This window comes from Zingiber officinale, chromosome 10B (assembly GCF_018446385.1).
Source record: "Zingiber officinale cultivar Zhangliang chromosome 10B, Zo_v1.1, whole genome shotgun sequence".
NCBI lineage: Eukaryota > Viridiplantae > Streptophyta > Magnoliopsida > Zingiberales > Zingiberaceae > Zingiber > Zingiber officinale.
The window spans coordinates 1669278-1687288 of NC_056005.1; the positions used below are offsets into that span (position 1 = coordinate 1669278).

The following is an 18011-nucleotide window of genomic DNA, read 5'->3' on the forward strand; positions in this document are numbered from 1 at the left end:
TTGTGCAAATGCTTATAGACAAGCATATACCAATAAAGTATAATACAAATTCGCAGTCCATTTAGGATATAGAATTGTGCATAGCATTTATAACGGTCAATGTATACTGGAACGCGAAATGGTGGATGGACATTGATGAGCTCTGATCTGTGCCTGCAAAAGGTTCCATGGTCATTAAAGATAAGAACAAAGGGAGGCTAAGAAGGAGCTGTGTAGTGAGGAATTGTCAATCAGAAAGAACATAAAGCCACTTATATGGGGCATTAAACAAACACCTCCCATGCCTCCCTCACCGTAGTGAGATTCTGCTGAGGATTATGAGGCAGAGCCTGGAATTAAACAAGTACGAAAGGATTAGTAAATGGGCAAGACAACTGCTTTTGAGGTAAAACTCTGTTAAAATGCTCCTCGTTCATCTCGCCCACTTGGAATCCCCTGCTGACCAAGGGGACTAGGGGAGCATTTAATCTTCGCCTTCCCCTTGCTTGCTGTATCCGAGGCCCCTTGCCGGTTTGAGCCACAGTGGTGCGATAGCCAAAGATTGGATCTTGCAGAGAATAGCGAACAGTTTGAAACTCCATAGAACAATTGGAAGACTCGAGGGAGATTTGGATACAGGGAAGAAATGGCAGCCAAGAAAGCTTGCTCCAGTGGCCAAGCATGGTTCTGCACTACTGGTTTGCCTACTGATATTGTGATCGAGGTTGATGAGTTGAGCTTTCATCTGCACAAGGTGAAGTGCTGTTCCTCGATATTCTTTTTTTTTTTTCCTTTCTTTCTTTCATCTAACTCTGATTTGTTAGCAGTTTCCTTTGATGTCCAAAAGTAGAAAGCTTCACCAGTTGATCGCGGAGAGACATCAGAACAACGCAGCAGGTGGAGAGGAAGATGAGATCGAAGTAGACGAGGACTTCCAACGCATTGCGCTACCGGACTGCCCCGGCGGAGCAGAGATATTCGAGGCCGCCGCCAAATTCTGCTACGGAGTCAAGGTCGAGATCACTGCCAGCAACGTCGCCGCCGTCCGCTGCGCCGCTGAGTATCTCGAGATGACGGAGGAGTTCGCGGAGGAGAACCTCGTCTCTAGGACGGAGCGGTTCTTTGCCCAGTCGGTGCTCCGGAGCCTGAGAGACTCGATTAAAGCCCTCAAGGCCTGCGAGAATCTGCTCCCTATGGCCGAAGATCTCGGCCTGGTCCAGCGGTGCGTCGATTCCATTACTGCTTACGCGTCCGCCGACGCCAATCTTAGCTCCCTTTTCGACTGGCCCGTCTCCGACGGCGGCAGCCGAAGGACAGAGACAACAAAACTCTCCCACTCCGCAGTCCCCGCCCTATGGAACGGGATTCGGCGCAATGGCGTCCGCTCATCCGGCGTGACATCTGCCCTAGCGGTCGCCGACTCCTGGTTCGAGGACCTCGCGACCCTCGGCCTATCTTTCTACAAGCGAGTGATCGCCGCTATGAAAGACAAGGATCTAAGTGCCGAGGTGATCGAGGGCTCCCTCATCTCCTACGCAAAGAGGTCGATTCCGGGGCTCTGGCGTTCGGATCACTATCAAACAAACACTAAGACAGCTGCCTCCGCCGCTTCTCAACCAATGCCATCGGAGGCGGAGCAAAAGGAACTCCTGGAGACCGTCATCAGCAACCTTCCAGATTCGAACAAGAAGAAGATCAACAATACCTCCTCCGGGCAGGTCACCACCCGTTTCCTCTTCGGTCTCCTCCGCACGGCGAACATCCTCCGCGCGTCGGTAGATTCCCGGAGCGTGCTGGAGCGCAAAATAGCGTCGCACCTCGAGCACGCAACGCTCGACGACCTACTGATGCCGAGCTATTCCTACCTCGTCGAGACGCTCTACGACGTGGACTGCATCGAGCGGGTCATCAGCTACTTCCTCGAGGAAATGGAGGCGACAGCGTTCTGCGAGGATGAATCACCCCCTTGTGTTGATAAGAACAAGATGTTAATGGCAGGGAAGCTGGTGGACTCGTTCCTCTCGGAGATCGCGTCCGACGCAAACCTGAAGCCAGACAAGTTCTGCGATCTCGCACTGGCGCTGCCGGACCAGGCAAGGGCGTTCGACGACGGGCTCTATCGCGCTGTCGACGTCTACCTCAAGGTACGGCGACCACGCAAGGCGTTTGTTCATATGTCAATGTGATGAATGGTATTTACTCGTACCGCAGGCGCATCCCCGGATGAGCGACGAGGAGAGGGAGAGAGTGTGCGGGGCCATGGACTGCCAGAAATTGACGTTGGAGGCGTGCACGCACGCGGCGCAGAACGAGCGGCTGCCTCTGCGGACGGTGGTGCAGGTGCTCTTCTTCGAGCAGCTGCAGCTGCGGCGGGCGATCGCCGGCACGCTGATGGCGACGGCAGCATCGGAGGACGAGGAGGAAGGGGGAACTCTGGCGTCAGCCACGGAGGAGAAAAGGGAGACGGGGACGTGGAGGATATCGTCGGCGATACGAGAGAACCAGGTACTGAGGTTGGACATGGACAGCATGCGGAGCCGGGTGCAGGGGCTGGAGCGCGAGTGCTCCAGTTTGCGGAAGGAGATTGAGAGGATGGGCAGAGGACCGGCGGCCAGCAGCAGGGGGAAGCTAGTGCGGCGGCTCGGCTGCAAGTTCGGCACGCAGGTGTGCGTGCCGCACCACGGGACGGTGGCGCGGCCGAGGAAATCTTGAAGGGCGACATGAATTGTGGAAGCAATTAGCAGAGTCGAGATTGTTCAGAGTAAATGGTGAGAAAATCTTAAAAAGTTGAGTCGAATTGATGTATTAATCCATACTTTGAACTTACGAAGAGGAATTTGTATGATCTCACTGATGCTTTTGGCTGAAGAAGCATAATCACAATCACAAGAGACTGCTTGCTACACTTTTATCGTTATGCCCATCGTAATCATCTCATTCTTCAACATCTCCGCCTTCTCAATATCCCCTCGTTTCTTGTATCCCTCCACGAACGCATTGTATACCTCGAAGCTGTTCCCAAATCCTTTACCAGCCATCTCCGCCTGAAGCTTCGCCGCCTCTTCCACCTCCCCCTCTTCGCAGAGTCCTCCGATCAACACCTCGTAGCTCCTCCTGCTCGGTGTAAACCCTTCCCTCGTCGTCTCCTCCCTCAGAATTCTCATCCCTTCAGCGACTTTCCCCTTTTCGCGTGCTGCCGCGAGCAACTCGTCGATGACCGAGGCTTGCAGCCCAAATCCCCTCCTCCTCGCGTCCTGATACAGAAGCAGAGCGGAATCAACGCAGCCGGCCTTGGAGTGGCCGCCGATCAAATGCTCGAACGTGGTGACGGTAGGTTCGATCTCGGTCAACGTCATGTTCCTGTAGAGATCTTCGGCGGCCTCCATCTCTCCGGCTCTGCAGTGGCCGCCGATCAGTGTATTGAATGCGACGATGTCAGGTTTGATTCCCTTGGTCACCATCTCTTCCCACAATTTCTTTGCGTCCTGCATCATGCCCTCGTCGCAAAATCCGGACATTAGAATGCTGTAGGTGAAGACCGTCGGATCGCATCCAAAAGTCTCCATTTCGTTTCTGATCTTTATCGATTTCTCCATATTTCCCTCGCGATAGAGAGCAAGGAGAAGGGTGTTGAAGGTTCCTGGGTTTGGAGAAACCCTAACCTTCATGCTGACTCCATGGCCGACTGCCTGTGGCTTGAAGATCTGACTGTAAACCTCGAAACCCGCATCGGAGCCGTTCGCGCGAGACACCGAACGGATGAGTGCGTTGGCGGTGCTGATGGAGGGCTGGATGCCACGGGACATCAGGATCCGGACGATGTGGGTCGCTCGATCGAGTCGCTTGTTCTGGAGGTAAGCCCGTACGAGCAGGTCGAACACGAAGGGGGCGGAGTCGAAGACCCGGTAAGTCTTCGCTAGGGTTTTGAAGATCTCCGGGGGGCTATCATCGTCACCAGCAGCTGCAGAGGAGGAGGAGCGCGCTGTGTCGAGGGACCGGATGGCCGCCTGGAGGAGGGAGAGGGCATCAGCGCGTCGACGATGGCGAGCGAGCACGTGGACGGCGGCGGCGAAGGATAGAGAGTCGTGGTTGCAGAGGGAGTGGCGACGGGTGAAAAGGAAGAAGCCGAGGGCGAGGCGGGCGTGGTTGCGGAGGCGGAGAAGGACGTGGGCGAACTGGACGGGCGTGAAGCCGGTCGGATGGTGGACGGACTTGAGGAAAGTCCAGCGGCGCTTGGAGCGGAGCTCCCGCAGAATGGAGAAGGCCGAAGATACGACGGCCTCGTCATCAGCGGAAAGAAGTGGAAGGTCGTACGCCGGCGAGGACAGAGAGCGGGATGGCGTGAATGGTGCGGCGGCGGCGGCGGCGGCGGCGTTACGAAGTGTGGGGGAGGAGAGAAGAGGCTTCGTCCTTCGCATGCCATTCGCCAGCGTCGCCGCCGCCATCAGAGCGCCCCTACGAGGCGGATGGGGCTGGCATGTTAATATTCAATGGGCCGTTACGGGCCGACTTAATGGGCCTACTCAGAGGAAACATATAAAGGGTTCGTAGATGAGTTGGAATAAGTACGAAGATAATAGAAAAATAAGGGCTAAAAAAAAAGAAAACTAAAAACTAAAATTAAATAAGTTCAATCCTTGTCCTAAAAGATTTCCTTGTACTACAAAATATACCTATATAGTTATTTATTTGTTTTTTTAAAAATTTTTGTTTTAGTGAGCTTAAAAGTGAACTTAGCTTATCACTTTATAGTCTTCTTGAGGCCATTATTACATTCATAAATTGGGGTGGCAAAAGATGAATACGTTCACCTCTAGCGTTCCTATCAATCCGTCTCAGAGTCAATACGGAGAAGGAAATAATAAAGAAATAGGTGCAACACGAGGACTTCCCAAGGGTCACCCATCTTAGTACTGTTCTCGCCCAAACACACTTAACTTCGGAGTTCTGATGGAATCCGGTGCATTAATGCTGGTATAATCGCACCCATACATTCATAAACAATCACTAAAAGTGAACTTAGCTTACCACTTTATAGTCTTCTTGAGGCCATTATTACATTCATAAACTATCAAGCTAGATTGGGTGGATCAAATAAGTTAATCAGATTAGACAAATTGTTAGTGTAATCAGGGGACTCATGTCTTCGTCTCTTTCTTTGACTTCCATGGCCACCAGAATGCTACTGTCCTCGTTCTATCAACCCTTATTAATTTGCCTTACTGCAGCATGCTCGGCACTTGCCCCAACTATAGTTTTGAACGGTGAAGGTTGGTCGTCAGATCCGTGAAATTTCATGTGCTCATGCAGTCATTTGCTCCTATCGCAGACAACTTTTCTTTCCAATAAACTTCGAGGTTTGTGAAACTTCCAGACTAGTACTACTGTGTCATCTAACCAGTTCTTGATTTTCTTTGGGTAAAAATTTAAAAACATTTATTTTATTTTTACAAAATTGTGAGTACACCTCCACATTGCAAGAGTATACTGTTTCAGGCATGACAGAAAGAGCTCAAAGTAAAGCAAAAAACACACACAATGTCAAAAGATAAAGTATCGTTCGTGCAGTGGTACCAATCTCCAACGCTCTGGTTTTACCGAGTTCTCCTCTTCAGCTTTTACTGTAACGTCAGTCTGTTGGACATACAGACTACTGTAAACACCAGACATTTATTGGAGATTCCAGACTGGAATGACTGCTTTGTTGTTGCACCACACCACCTGAGCCCACAAGCTCCATCCGATACATGGATAATTCTGAAGCCCCGCACAAGCTTTCACCAGAGTTTAATCGCTGCTGCACATTTTCTGCAATTTCCCCTTTCAAATTCTCCCTATTCAAAGTACAGAATCCACGCATTTAATTGTCCGTTATCTTTAAACTTGATATTAATATGAAAACACCGACTTGGAAGTTACAAATTTTGAATGCCGTCTAATGATTTGATTATCAGGCTTTAACAAACACATGTAGTCCGTATTGAATAAAGACAATGGAGTAGAAATTAGGAACAACGTCCAAACTAACTTGTGAGAAACCAAAGCAATTTTAGGATTATTTAATTCATCAGACAGATCATTCCTTGTGATAAAGGTTAACAGTGTTGTTGAGAACCTCCCAATAATTCAAAGGAGAAATATTTTAGGGAAAGCATCTTCATTTCTAAACCCTAACACCACATAAGCATGTGCACTCTACCCATCCCACTAGCCTAACCTAACTAAGTTCTGATCTTCAATAATTTCGAAACCTACAAAAGCAAAGAAGCGAAAGAGGATTAATTACTTAATCCATGACTTTGGACAGTAACAACCATGGGGTCTGTTTTTTGTTTGTGGCCTTATTTCATTCATTTGTTTCCGTGTTGTTGTTGGAACATGAGAGTTGGACATTTGCGCACAGCGACTACATTTCAAGCAATGTTGTAAACTTGTTTTATAGAGAAACCTCCATCCAAATTGAAGAAGGATAAATGGAGGATTAAGGGTATGTGAAAGATGGTTATTTTAGCATGCTACAATAAAGGAGTTATCTATGTCTGAGAGAAAATATGATGGTCGGGAACAACAAGGGGACACTCTCATTTATAAAAAGTTAAAGCTATCATCTTTTTCACCACTTGAATTTTGATGGGAATTGTTTGAGAGAATGCTTTTATTGTCATCTGCAACTCCATCCATCTGTTACCTCCATGCTTGTCATTCGCCTCGGTTCACCATCATTGCATGCCAAGCCGGAGGAAGAAGATAAGTAGAGAAAAGTAGGGAGAAGGAGGGACTGACCGAAGCATATAGACGAGGTATGTTGAGATTCCATTTTATTACTATTGTTCTTCTGATGCCATGCTATTTCAGTCCTTAACAAAGTTCGAATCTTTCGTGCATTGAAACCTTGACCAATAAACAGGAACAGAGTTTTCAACGAATGACGCCATGAACTAACTGTTGATAGCTTGGAGTTCGGGTTTTGAAAGGTTTCTATGATTTATTTCCCTCTTGGAAACGTACAATTCATCAGGCATTACTAGAATGGCAGAGTTGACACTAAGAAGGCTCGAAGGAGGGCACGCGAGGATCAGAAGCGTGCCGATCGCGGTTACCCCGGAAGGATTCTGGTGCTGCCCGTCTCCCGCAGCCATCCAGAAAATAGTCAAGAACCAAAATCTTCAAGACAAGCAGAGATCCGCAGTATCTCCACCTCACTCCAAGGCCTCGTCCGTACAGAGGGCATCCCTCCCCCCGGTGGAGAAACGACTCGCTTCCACTTCTCTGAGATCCAGACTCATTGCCGAAGACCAGAGATGCCTCACCTCCGGCATCGCCGTCCCAGCTCCATCCAAGGGCCAAGAGAGGCCACAGATCAGGCAAAACGTCGAGGTCCCAAGAAAGATATCCGTTGGGTTTGGTCAGACGGAGACCAGCGACCTCAAGGTCATGCTGCACGGTGAGAGCGGCACTTCGGTGAGAATGAGCGTTCACAAGAACATTCTCGCAGGGCACAGCAGTTTCTTCGCCGAGAAGCTCTCCGGGCAATCTCCTCTGCCCCAAATCGAAATTCACGCGTGCGAGGACGTTGAGATTTATGTCGAGACCGTGGGGTTCATGTACACTAAAGACGTGAAGCAGAGGCTGATCAAGCAGAGAGTTCCACGCGTTCTCAGAATCTTAAAGGTCGGTTTAACTTTGTGGTTTAACTGTCACATTTGCTTTAAGGAAAAACGGTTAATTTACAGGTCGCTGAAGTGCTCGGCTTCCATGCGTGCATCAAGTCATGTCTGGATTACCTTGAGGCAATGCCTTGGGTAGGAGAAGAAGAGGAAAACGTGGTGTCGTCGATCCGACATCTACAGGATGATGACTACGGCATCAGCCCGATACTTAATCGAGTGGCCTCTGATCTCTCGCGCCCACCTAGCGACACGCTCTCTCAAATAATGGAGCTGGTCCTGGAGAGCAGAGAGGACAGAGGACGACGCGAAATGAAATCGTTGGTCCTCAAGCTCCTCAAGGAGAATAACATCATGGCGAATGGATCAGTCGACATCAACGTTCAGAGTTTGTACACTTCGTGTTGGCGCTGTTTAGACTCGTTGCTGGATCTCTTCGGGCATGCTTCGGAGCCCGGCTTCATGGACAAGTCTCTGGAAATCAGAGAGCCGGTGATGCGGCAGATCAGTCTGACGGCGGACAATTTACTTTGGCTCGTGGAGATCTTGGTCGACCGGCAGGCCTCAGACGAGTTCGCTTCGTTATGGGCGGGCCAGAGAGAGCTGGCGGAGCTGCATTCGAGAGTGTCCGTCACGTCGCGTCACCTGGTGAGCCGCATCACGTCGAGGCTCTTCGTCGGCATCGGCAAAGGGGAGATGCTCCCTTCCAAGGACACTCGCAAGCTGCTGCTGCATGTCTGGCTGCAGCCTCTCATCGACGATTACGGCTGGCTGCAGCACGGCAGCGGGGGGTTCGATCGCAAGGTGGTCGAAGAAGGGATCGGCCGGACGATCCTGACGCTGCCGCTGGAGGAGCAGCAGAGCATCCTGCTATCTTGGCTGGGGATCTTCTTGAAGTCGGGCGACAACTGCCCCAATCTGCAGAGGGCGTTTGAGGTGTGGTGGAGGAGGACCTTCATAAGGCCTTACGTCGAACACCATGGAAGCCTTCTGCAATCTGCAGACAGCACTTGACCTGTAATTTAATTTTAGGCTTTAAAAGTTCCTCAGTTCCACCCTTTGATCGGTAGGTTAACACCGACAAGTCGATTGTCTTCACTTTGTGGAAGGTAGGTGCTTTCTGATTGTTCCTCCTGTTTTAAAATATCTGTCAAACAAAATTCCAAATTTCATCTGGCGATGGCATTTCGTGTGGGTTGTTTGTTATATTATATTGTCTTGCAATTAATTGGCCCATGTATTCTCTACACACGTTGAAATGGGCCTTGTAAATTCTTCTGAATGGGTTTGGAAAATATATATATAAATGCAGTTAGTCCATAAATCGAGAAGTACGTGTTATAGGTAGTCTAAGAGCCCAATATCTTTTAATTATATGTCCATTTGAAAAAAATATTATAAATCTATTATAGTGGGGATCGAATTATGAGTACGTAGATGATAATTTAAATTTCTTATCACGACATCATAATTTTAAAGATTTCTTAATGGATTTGAATGAAGTATGATTATGATGCGTCAAACTTCATTAACGAATGTCCAACATCACACCATGTGCAAGGCAACAATAATGAAGTTTTGTAGCTGGGATTATTATTAATTATTCTTATTACTATTATTATAGAAAAATTAACGAAGATTAAATTTAAATTGAGGGGAAAACAAAAGAGGAGTCGATATTATATTCATGCAGGGCTCGTGAATGTCTTGGAGAATGATGGAAAAACTACTCTTCTACTTTCATTGCGGCATTAGATCGAGCACTCTGGTCCATACCAACACCATCATTCTAAAAGATGAGGAGGCAAGCGGAAATGGTGGCAGCGTGAGTCCTTTTCTTCTCTTTAAACCATAACACGTTCTAGATTTCTGCCCTTCTTTTTTAAGAAAAAACTCCTTTAAAAAAAAGAGGCAAATCATTCTTTGTTAGAATCAACTTCAGTATCATTGTGGTTTGACTTGGTATCTGCTCCAGCTCTATCACCTTCAGTTTCTTTTCCTTCCCACTGAGCAGACCCAACTCACTGATTAATGAACTTTTCTTTTAGGCTCTTTTCCTTTAATTATGTTAAGTTAGCGCTTCCAGCATGGGCGAAATCATTTAAGTAGCAACTGTTGCTTCACTTTTGCTTTATTACAATCAAAATGCATGATTTAATAGTCTTTGCTCCGTGTCTATGTGTGACTTTTCGCTGTAATACTCTGTCACTTTTAAAAAAAAATTTATTATAGCACCATCCCATCAGAAATTAAAATCCCACCCCAACTCTTCATCTTTTCTTTCCCTCTCAAAAATCTAAATATTTCGAATCCTTCGTCTTCTTTTTCCCTCTCAAACATTTAAACACTACCGACCCTCCTCCTTCGAGCTCTTTTACGCCGCCCTTCACCGTCTTTATCAATCAACTCCCTTAGTGTCGACTCACCTCACCTTGTCTACCTGCGGCTGTTTATCTGTATGTACATACTCATATTCTACTATCTATCTTTTAACTCTCTGCTCTTGCCTCATCTTAGTGTTTAGGGTTCAACACGTCATAGAAGCTACGATTTGATAATTGCTATAACATTCTTGTTCTGTGATGTTGGTAGCTGCTACAAGATGGAAACCCTAAAATAAGAATATTGTAGCAGCTACAATTTGGTAGCTGCTACAACGTATTTGTCACACCACGGTGTAGTAGCTACAATTTATTAGCTGCTACAACGTTTTGGCCACACTATATTGTGGCAGTTACGATTTGGTAGCTACTACAATGTGGTGTGACCAGTGCGTTCTCATCAAAACTAGCTGAATTATTATTTTATTGTACAAAGTTAACACACGATAATATATCATTTTATAGAATTAAATGGCGTATAGTTCATCAATGTCCCATAAAAGCTTTACTTCTCATGTATATCGTAAGAAAATACAATGGAAAAGCAATGTCCCTCCGGTTTAAGTTGTTCATTCTAAGTGTTTCATCTTTCAAAATCCGAAGACTAGATTCATACAAAAAATGTTACACTTATTCTAGGACTTCCAGATCATGACGATGAAGTTCCTTTGCATTAGGATGTCAGCTCCATCCTGCTCCACCAACATTTAATAGATCAGGTGTGTTCAAAGAAGGAAGTAGAGAATAAGCTGATCAACATCAGCAAACAACTAGAACTATCTCCTGAATCTGATACTTTGTTTTATCGACTTGTTATTTTGTATTTGTTATATACATGTTATTTACTCCTACTAGCAGAATATCTAAACTATTAGTAAAATGATTACTTGACTGTGTAGATGACTTTGAAAATATAGGTAGATATAATTGGTGTAAGGTTGTATATGACTATATCATCCCACAAATGGAAGGCATTGGTGTGATGCTCTCACTGAGGCCTAAGTCACTGGGCCTTGAGAGAAATAAAACTCCAATGCTCAAAGGATTTGCATCTACTTGCTGTAAGTTGTTAAATTGTATTATAACTTCATTGATTCAAAATTTATAATCCTACTTATTGTATTGCAAGTTTGGATGCGTGAATATGTTATAATTGTTGGATCGCGGTGGCCAGCTAGAAGGGGGGATTGAATAGCCTGAAAATAAAAAACACAACCTTTCTCGAACTTTCTTAAACTAACACTTGCATAAATTAAGAAAGTAATAAATTAAAACAGAAAAGACGAGGCACACAAAGATTTACTTAGTTACAACTGGGGAGATTGTTAATCCAAGGAAGATGTCACACTAGAATACCTCATTCAGGCGGAGAAACCTCTTACAGCAATGAAAGTGCAAAAAGAAAGAAGCCAAACTCTAAAAAAACGCACAAGTGTTGGAATTACAATTTCTGAGTTATTGAAAAGCTTCTGGACCAAGGCTGTATTTATAACCTTGGTCGGGGTGCCCCGAAAGGGTTCCGGGCACCCTGAGGAGATAAAACTTTATCTCCCAATGTTCAGATCGTGATTGACGCGATCTGGTCAAAAAGTCAACTCCGGGTGCACGGAAGGGTTCCGGATGCCCGGAAGAGTTCCGGGAGCCCCGGACAGTTCCGGGCGCCCCAGCTGGGAAAGTCAACCCCATTGACTTTTTTCAACCTGGGTCTTTTGCTTTGACTCCGTTTGCCTCGGACCGAGTCTTCCGCTCGCTTGGGTGATCTCTGCCATCCGGAATAGAACTCACCCGAACTCAACTTCCGGTCTTCTCGAGCAGGCTTCAGCTCCGGCTTCTCGTCCCTCGGTATCGCCTCGTGCTTCCTTCTCGTCCGCCAACGTACTCATCCGCAGTCTTCGTCCCTCGGTCGCACCCCGTTGCGACCTTCTCGCTAGCTGCGTCTCTTGCTCCTTGAGCAGTCTTCCGTTCCGGCTTCTCGTCCCTCAGAACCACCGCACGCTTCCTTCTCGTCCGCAGGTGTACTCTTCCACAGCGCCTCGTCCATCGGACGCACCGCGTGCTATCATTCTCGCTAACTGCGTCTTCCGCTGGACTACCAGTGCTTCTAAGCTCCTGCACACTTAGACACAAGATTAAAAACACACAAGATCTAACTTAACTTGTTGATCACACCAAAACAACCTTGGGGTTCCAACAATCTCCTCCTTTTTGATGTGACCAACCCAAGTTAAGCTAGGGAAAATAGACATAAAAAATAAACTAACTAAATTTGCAATTAAGTGCAAATGATAGAAAAATTAGTTTACCTCCCCCTAGACTTATACTTTTCCTTTTCTCCCTTTGATCACATAAAAAAATGGGGTTCCGAAAAAATCTAAGGGTTAAAAAAAATTTTCAAGTTGAATAAATTCTAAGTTAGAGAATTTGCAATAATTTTCAGCAAAAAAATATTCTAAGTTAAACAATTTCTAAGTAAAACTTTTAGGTAAGAAAATTTTCCAAGGAAAAACTCTAAATTTTTTTAAAAAAAATTCTAAGTAAAGCTTTAAGTAAGAGAATTTTTTTTTTTTTAAAAAAAACTGATTTAAGAAATTTTGCAAACAAAATTTTGAATATTTTTCTAAGTAAAGATTTTAAGCAGAAATTTCAGAAAAACTTTTAACTTTTATGTAAAAGTTTTACGCAAGAAAATTCTAAGTAAAATAAATTTAAAAAAATGTTTTAAAATTTTTTTTAAAGCATTATTAAATTTTAATCTTAATGCTTTATCAGAAAGTTAATTGAACATTTTATTTTAATATTTTGACTTCCAGATCGTGGCGAGGCACTAGGCCTTTTTGGTTATTGGAGCAACAACCACTTCCTTAGACAAAGCCTCATAGAGAAATTTTAATGTCTAATTTTCTCGCTGAAAGCTCTAAATCCGATAAAAAATTCAAGTTAAACAAGACTTAGGAACCCAATATAGATTCCGGCCTATTGGATTAATTAGGAATTTTTTATGGATATTTTTCTTTGAAATATTTCTAATTTGTCCCTTATGATATTGAAAATACCAATTTAAATTGTTATATTTTCTAAAATATGTTTTATTTGAACATGTATGATTTTTTAGATTATCTATTTGTATTTTTAAATTATTATTTTCTAATTTTAATTTCTCAATTTCTAATTCTAACTTTTAAAAATCTTCTACCAGACAAGATTTATCTTGAATTAATTTCAATTCTTTATTTTTTTTCTAGCATGCGCAGTCTTTATTTAATAACTTTACAAATTTGAACATTTGGTCAGGTAGTAGAGAGCGTACCTGACTTACCTTATCTCCTGCTGATGCTCACCCTATTGAGCTGGTTTCTTCCAAAGACTCTCCCCCTTCATCGATGCTCTCGATGTTTATTGAGAACGAACTTGCTTCGTCTTCTGGTAGATACTCAGCTATTAAGGCTGTTCTGGCAATTTCCTCGGTTTCAGATTCTTCCGATAATGACTGAGTGTCGATTGAGGAGTTGGATGCGGCTTCTTTTGGTTCTTCATGGAGCTTTAAGAACTTTTCCCAAAGTTCTTTTGTACTCTGATAGTCATTGATTTTGTTGAGATCTTCAACTGGTAGTACGCTTAAAAGGTAAAATTTAGCCTTACCATTTGATGTAAAATCATCATGTTGCTTTTTGGTCCAGAGGCGTTTCTCGATTTCTTCTCCGTTCGTATTCTTTGGTGCTTCATAACCATTTTTTATTATTAACATTAAATCAAAATCTGTTTTGAAAAATACCTGTATTCGTCGCTTCCAAAATGCGAACTCCCCCTCAAAAGTTGGTGGATAGATGTTAGCTCCGACCATCTCGTTGCTTCAGTCGGCGGTTAGTACTCTTGAGGCGCCTTGGCTCTGATACCACTTGTTGGATCGCGGTGGCCGGCTAGAAGGAGAGATTGAATAGCCTGAAAATAAAAAGCACAACCTTTCTCAAACGTCCTTAAACTAACACTTGTATAAATTAAGAAAACAATAAATTAAAACAGAAAAGACGAGATACACAGAGATTTACTTGGTTACAACCAGGGAGGTTGTTAATCCAAGGAAGATGTCGCACTAGAATATCTCTTTCAAGCGGAGAAGCCTCTTATAGCAATGAAAGCGTAAAAAGAAAGAAGCTAAACTCTAAAAGAAGCGCACAAGTGTTGGAATTACAATTCCTGAGTTGTTGAAAAGTTTCTGGACCAAGGCTGTATTTATAGTCTTGGTCGGGGTGCCCTGAAGAGGTCCCGGACGCCCGGGGGGGGGATAAAACTTTATCCCCCAACGTTCAGATCATGATTGACGCGATCTGGTCAAAAAGTCAACTCCGGGCGCTCGAAAGGGTTCCGGGCGCCCCGGCTGGGAAAGTCAACCCCATTGACTTTTTCAACACTGGTCTTTTACTCCGACTCTGTTTGCCTTAGACCGAGTCTTCCGCTCGCTTGGGTGATCTTTGCCATCTGGAATAGAGCTCACTCGAACCCAACTTCCGGTCTTCTCGAGCAGGCTTCCGCTCCGGCTTCTCGCCTCTCGGTATCGTCGCGTGCTTCCTTCTCGCTAGCTGCGTCTTCCGTTAGACTACCTGTGCTCCTAAGCTCCTGCACACTTAGACATAAGATTAAAAGTACACAAGACCTAACTTAATTTATTGATAACACAAAAATAACCTTGGGGTTCCCATAATAATCATATATCCACATAAGAACTTTGCCCTTCCAAGAATATGTCGATGGAACTAGACAATCTCACGTGTATCTATAATAAAGATGATGATTGCCCAACTACCTTTATCAAAAATAATAGCAACTTTGGTTTCAATAGATTTAGAGGAACATCTGCAATTAATTAATTTCCTAGTAGATGTGGAAGTGCAAATTAATAATCAAATTACATAGCACTTTGGTATTATTGAAACTTTTCCTGAGCAAACAGAGGATATTCAAAAGCATGTAGCAGAAGATGTTTAGGAGTAAATTGTAGAGGATGTTCAAAAGTAAACTATCAATGCTGCAAAGTAAAAGATGATCAACTTGTTGATATGTAAACTTTAGTTGCTGAGTTGAGCAAAGATATTGAATAAAAGAATACTAAAATAATGAAACTATTTGCATTACTAGATAGGAATGGTAATGTTGAAATTAGCATTGGTGAAAAGGACATCATTTTAGCTATAAAAGACAAAATCGTAGCTGAACAAGAAAATAAAATTACAAAGCTCCAAAGCAAGCTACAGAGCAAGGTATCAAAAGAGACAAGAACAAACCCTACCCGAGATAAAGAGGTCATAGAGCCTAATCCACCAACAAATATAAGAAGGAAGAGGTGTGCTAGAAAGAGTATTGGGTCACTATGAACTATTAAAATTCCTCCAGCTAACAAGTGAAAGAGAATTGATAAAAAAACAAATAATCAAGGGGAAAGAGAAAGACAAGGAGATTATTCAAGATGACGTTATAGAAGCCCCTATCCCATCAAACACAGCTGCCAGAGTTTCATCAAATAAAGTTGCTACAATTTTATCAAATCAACAAATGAGGCTTGCTGAGATTTAGAAGGTTAAAATCGAAATATTGAAGGTGGGGTTGACTGTAGTTAATTTTTATAGTTTTTAATTCTCAATGACATGCTTTTGTATGTATTTGTTTAGCAAGCGAAGACATATTTTAAGAAGAATAAATATGATGTAGTAGTAAATGCAGTATTGAAGCTCAACCAATTAAAGTGAGTGTAACACCCCAAGTTTTTTTTTAATAATATATAAACTACGGACGCCACAAACTCATACTTTCATATCGGTTTCTTAGTTCAAATAAAATTACATAGATAGTTTGAGTAATAACATAGCTAAATGTAAAAATTACACTGGAAGGTCTTCGGGTTGTACTGCTATTATTCCGAGCTGGTTCACTGGTCAACGTCTCCTGTCTCATTTGTTCCATTGTCTAAAAAAGAAAGGTTAAAGTCTATGAGTCGAGAGACTCAACATATTCAAAATCATGTCATGTAACAGTTAGCGCCTATAATCTAATGTACTAATAGAAACCACATTCTAAGTAACTAAAGACCTTCCTACTAACATATCACGAATGTATTCATAGGTATCGACATAAGCATGAGGGCATAAATATAAGCTTACGAACAGATATAATCATAAGCATGTACATCAGTATAACATAAGCATAAACATAAGCATACGAACAGATATAATCATGAGCATGTATATAAGTATACCATAAGCATAAACATAAGCATACGAACAACCATAATTATGAGCATGTACATAAGTATAAACATAAGCATACTAACAGACATAATCCTGAGCATGTATATAAGCATAACATAAGCATAATATATAATAAATCCTTTTAAGGTAAGGATCGTTAAAAGTGACTAGCTATCATCATATGGTCGATTGATTGATCTCAGCTGTAAAATCATGGTACCTGACAGTGGGGTGTTAGCAACTCTCGTCACTGGGCCATGACCTAACATGGAAAACTGATATTGGGCTCCCTCTGGGGCCTTGTCCCATAAACGGGATTCCTCTGGGACCTTTTCCCTTACGGTGTTCTCATCTAATTATTATCATTTTGTCACAGTCAACTTACTTGATATTGGACTCCCTCTGGGGAATTTTCCCGTAAACAGATTTCCTCTAGGGCCTTTTCCCTTACGGTGTTCCCATCTAATCATTATCATTTTGTCACAATCAACTTACTCGATATTGGACTCCCTCTGGTGCTTTTTCCTGTAAACGGGTTCTCTCTAGGGTTTTTTCCCTCAACGTAGCCTCATTAAATCTTCATTATTATTATTATTATTATTATTATTATTATTATTATTATTATTATTATTATTATTATTATTATCACTTTGTTATATTCAACTTATCCGATATTGGACTCCCTCTGAGGTCTTTTCCCGTAAATGGCTCCCTCTGGAACCTTTTCTCTTACGGTATCCATATTAAATCATTATCATTATCATATCACTATAAGGTATCGTAATCAGATATAAGAGAGACATGAACATAAACTTAAGCACAAACATGCAAATTCACATCATAAGCTTAAGCATTGATTTCAACGTAATTATATGCATAAACATAGTGTGAGCATGCATAAACATAAACATGGCATAATTGTAAACCTAAACGTAAGCATGTAATTTTCAAATCATAAGCTTAAATCAGAAGAACTCTAATATGGCAGATTCAGTAAAACAAAGCAATAAATCAGAGGAGGAAACAGGAAGGAATCCCTCTCGCCATTGGGTTGTGGTCGGAGTTTCAAAGGAAGAAGATCGTCGGCTGGAAGGCGAAGAAACTAGGTCTAATCCGTTCGCTTATCCTCTTCTCTGCTTCTTCTTCTTCGCCTGAAGTAGCGACAGAATTGGCTTCCAGATCTGGATTAGAGGGATGAAGTGGCGTTGCCGGTGGTTGATAGGATTATGACTGGAGGAAGGGAAGTGCCCTTGACCTCAGAAGATCACTGACAATGGAATATCATAAGGAGATCGCTCTCCTCTGCTTTGCGCAATCGTGCTTCGCCTATAGAAGTTGATGAACGAAGAAGTGAAGTCCCATTTCACTGTAGCATTTGATATTTAAATTAGATGTGGACTGTTCGTACGACTGTATATAACTCAGATCTTGATCAACGGTGGGAAGTCGCTTTAAATCCGATCCAAAGGTGTCAATCTTCATCAAAGGTTTAGATCTACTCCTCCTTAGGTTGAATGACATGGATCATGATAAATGGCTCAGATCTCCTCAAGTCTTTGATGAGCGATCCAAATTACTCCAGAACTTGATCTCTTCATTTAAGCTTAAATTTGAGCCCAAATTTGGTTTGATCTGATTATGTCCATGACCCTTTGATACCTACAAAGAATATATTCAAATATTAGCATCAACTACCATAAATATAAGATAATTTATAATTAAGTCCATAAATGAATACAACTCAT

General features: G+C 43.2%; 2 protein-coding genes and 1 non-coding gene across 3 annotated transcripts; 1 reads left to right on the top strand and 2 right to left on the bottom strand.

Annotated features, from left to right (window-relative positions):
• Positions 1-4: 4 nt before the first annotated feature.
• LOC122030570 (BTB/POZ domain-containing protein At5g66560-like) lies at positions 5-2868 on the top strand. The gene is made up of 3 exons (XM_042589776.1): positions 5-733; positions 807-2123; positions 2191-2868. Exons 1-3 carry the CDS (start codon positions 626-628, stop codon positions 2689-2691), a joined length of 1926 nt encoding a protein of 641 aa, XP_042445710.1. The 5' UTR covers positions 5-625; the 3' UTR covers positions 2692-2868.
• On the bottom strand, positions 2749-4480 carry LOC122030571 (pentatricopeptide repeat-containing protein At2g15980-like). Its single transcript, XM_042589777.1, has one exon. The coding sequence runs from the start codon at positions 4422-4424 to the stop codon at positions 2880-2882; it is 1545 nt and encodes a 514-aa protein (XP_042445711.1). The 5' UTR covers positions 4425-4480; the 3' UTR covers positions 2749-2879.
• Positions 4481-4849: 369 nt separating this feature from the next.
• Positions 4850-4967, bottom strand: LOC122030619. The gene has a single exon (XR_006125495.1). It is a non-coding gene; the product is annotated as a 5S ribosomal RNA (ribosomal RNA).
• Positions 4968-18011: the final 13044 nt, after the last annotated feature.

What these genes read in the sequence shown, in the direction of transcription:
- LOC122030570 (XM_042589776.1), top strand. Translation starts at nt 626, where the DNA reads ATGGCAGCCAAGAAAGCTTGCTCCAGTGGCCAAGCATGGTTCTGCACT. An exon ending in TGAGCTTTCATCTGCACAAG is followed by an intron (nt 734 to 806) that starts GTGAAGTGCTGT and finishes ATTTGTTAGCAG; the next exon opens with TTTCCTTTGATGTCCAAAAG. An exon ending in CTGTCGACGTCTACCTCAAG is followed by an intron (nt 2,124 to 2,190) that starts GTACGGCGACCA and finishes CTCGTACCGCAG; the next exon opens with GCGCATCCCCGGATGAGCGA.
- LOC122030571 (XM_042589777.1), bottom strand. Translation starts at nt 4,424, where the DNA reads ATGGCGGCGGCGACGCTGGCGAATGGCATGCGAAGGACGAAGCCTCTT.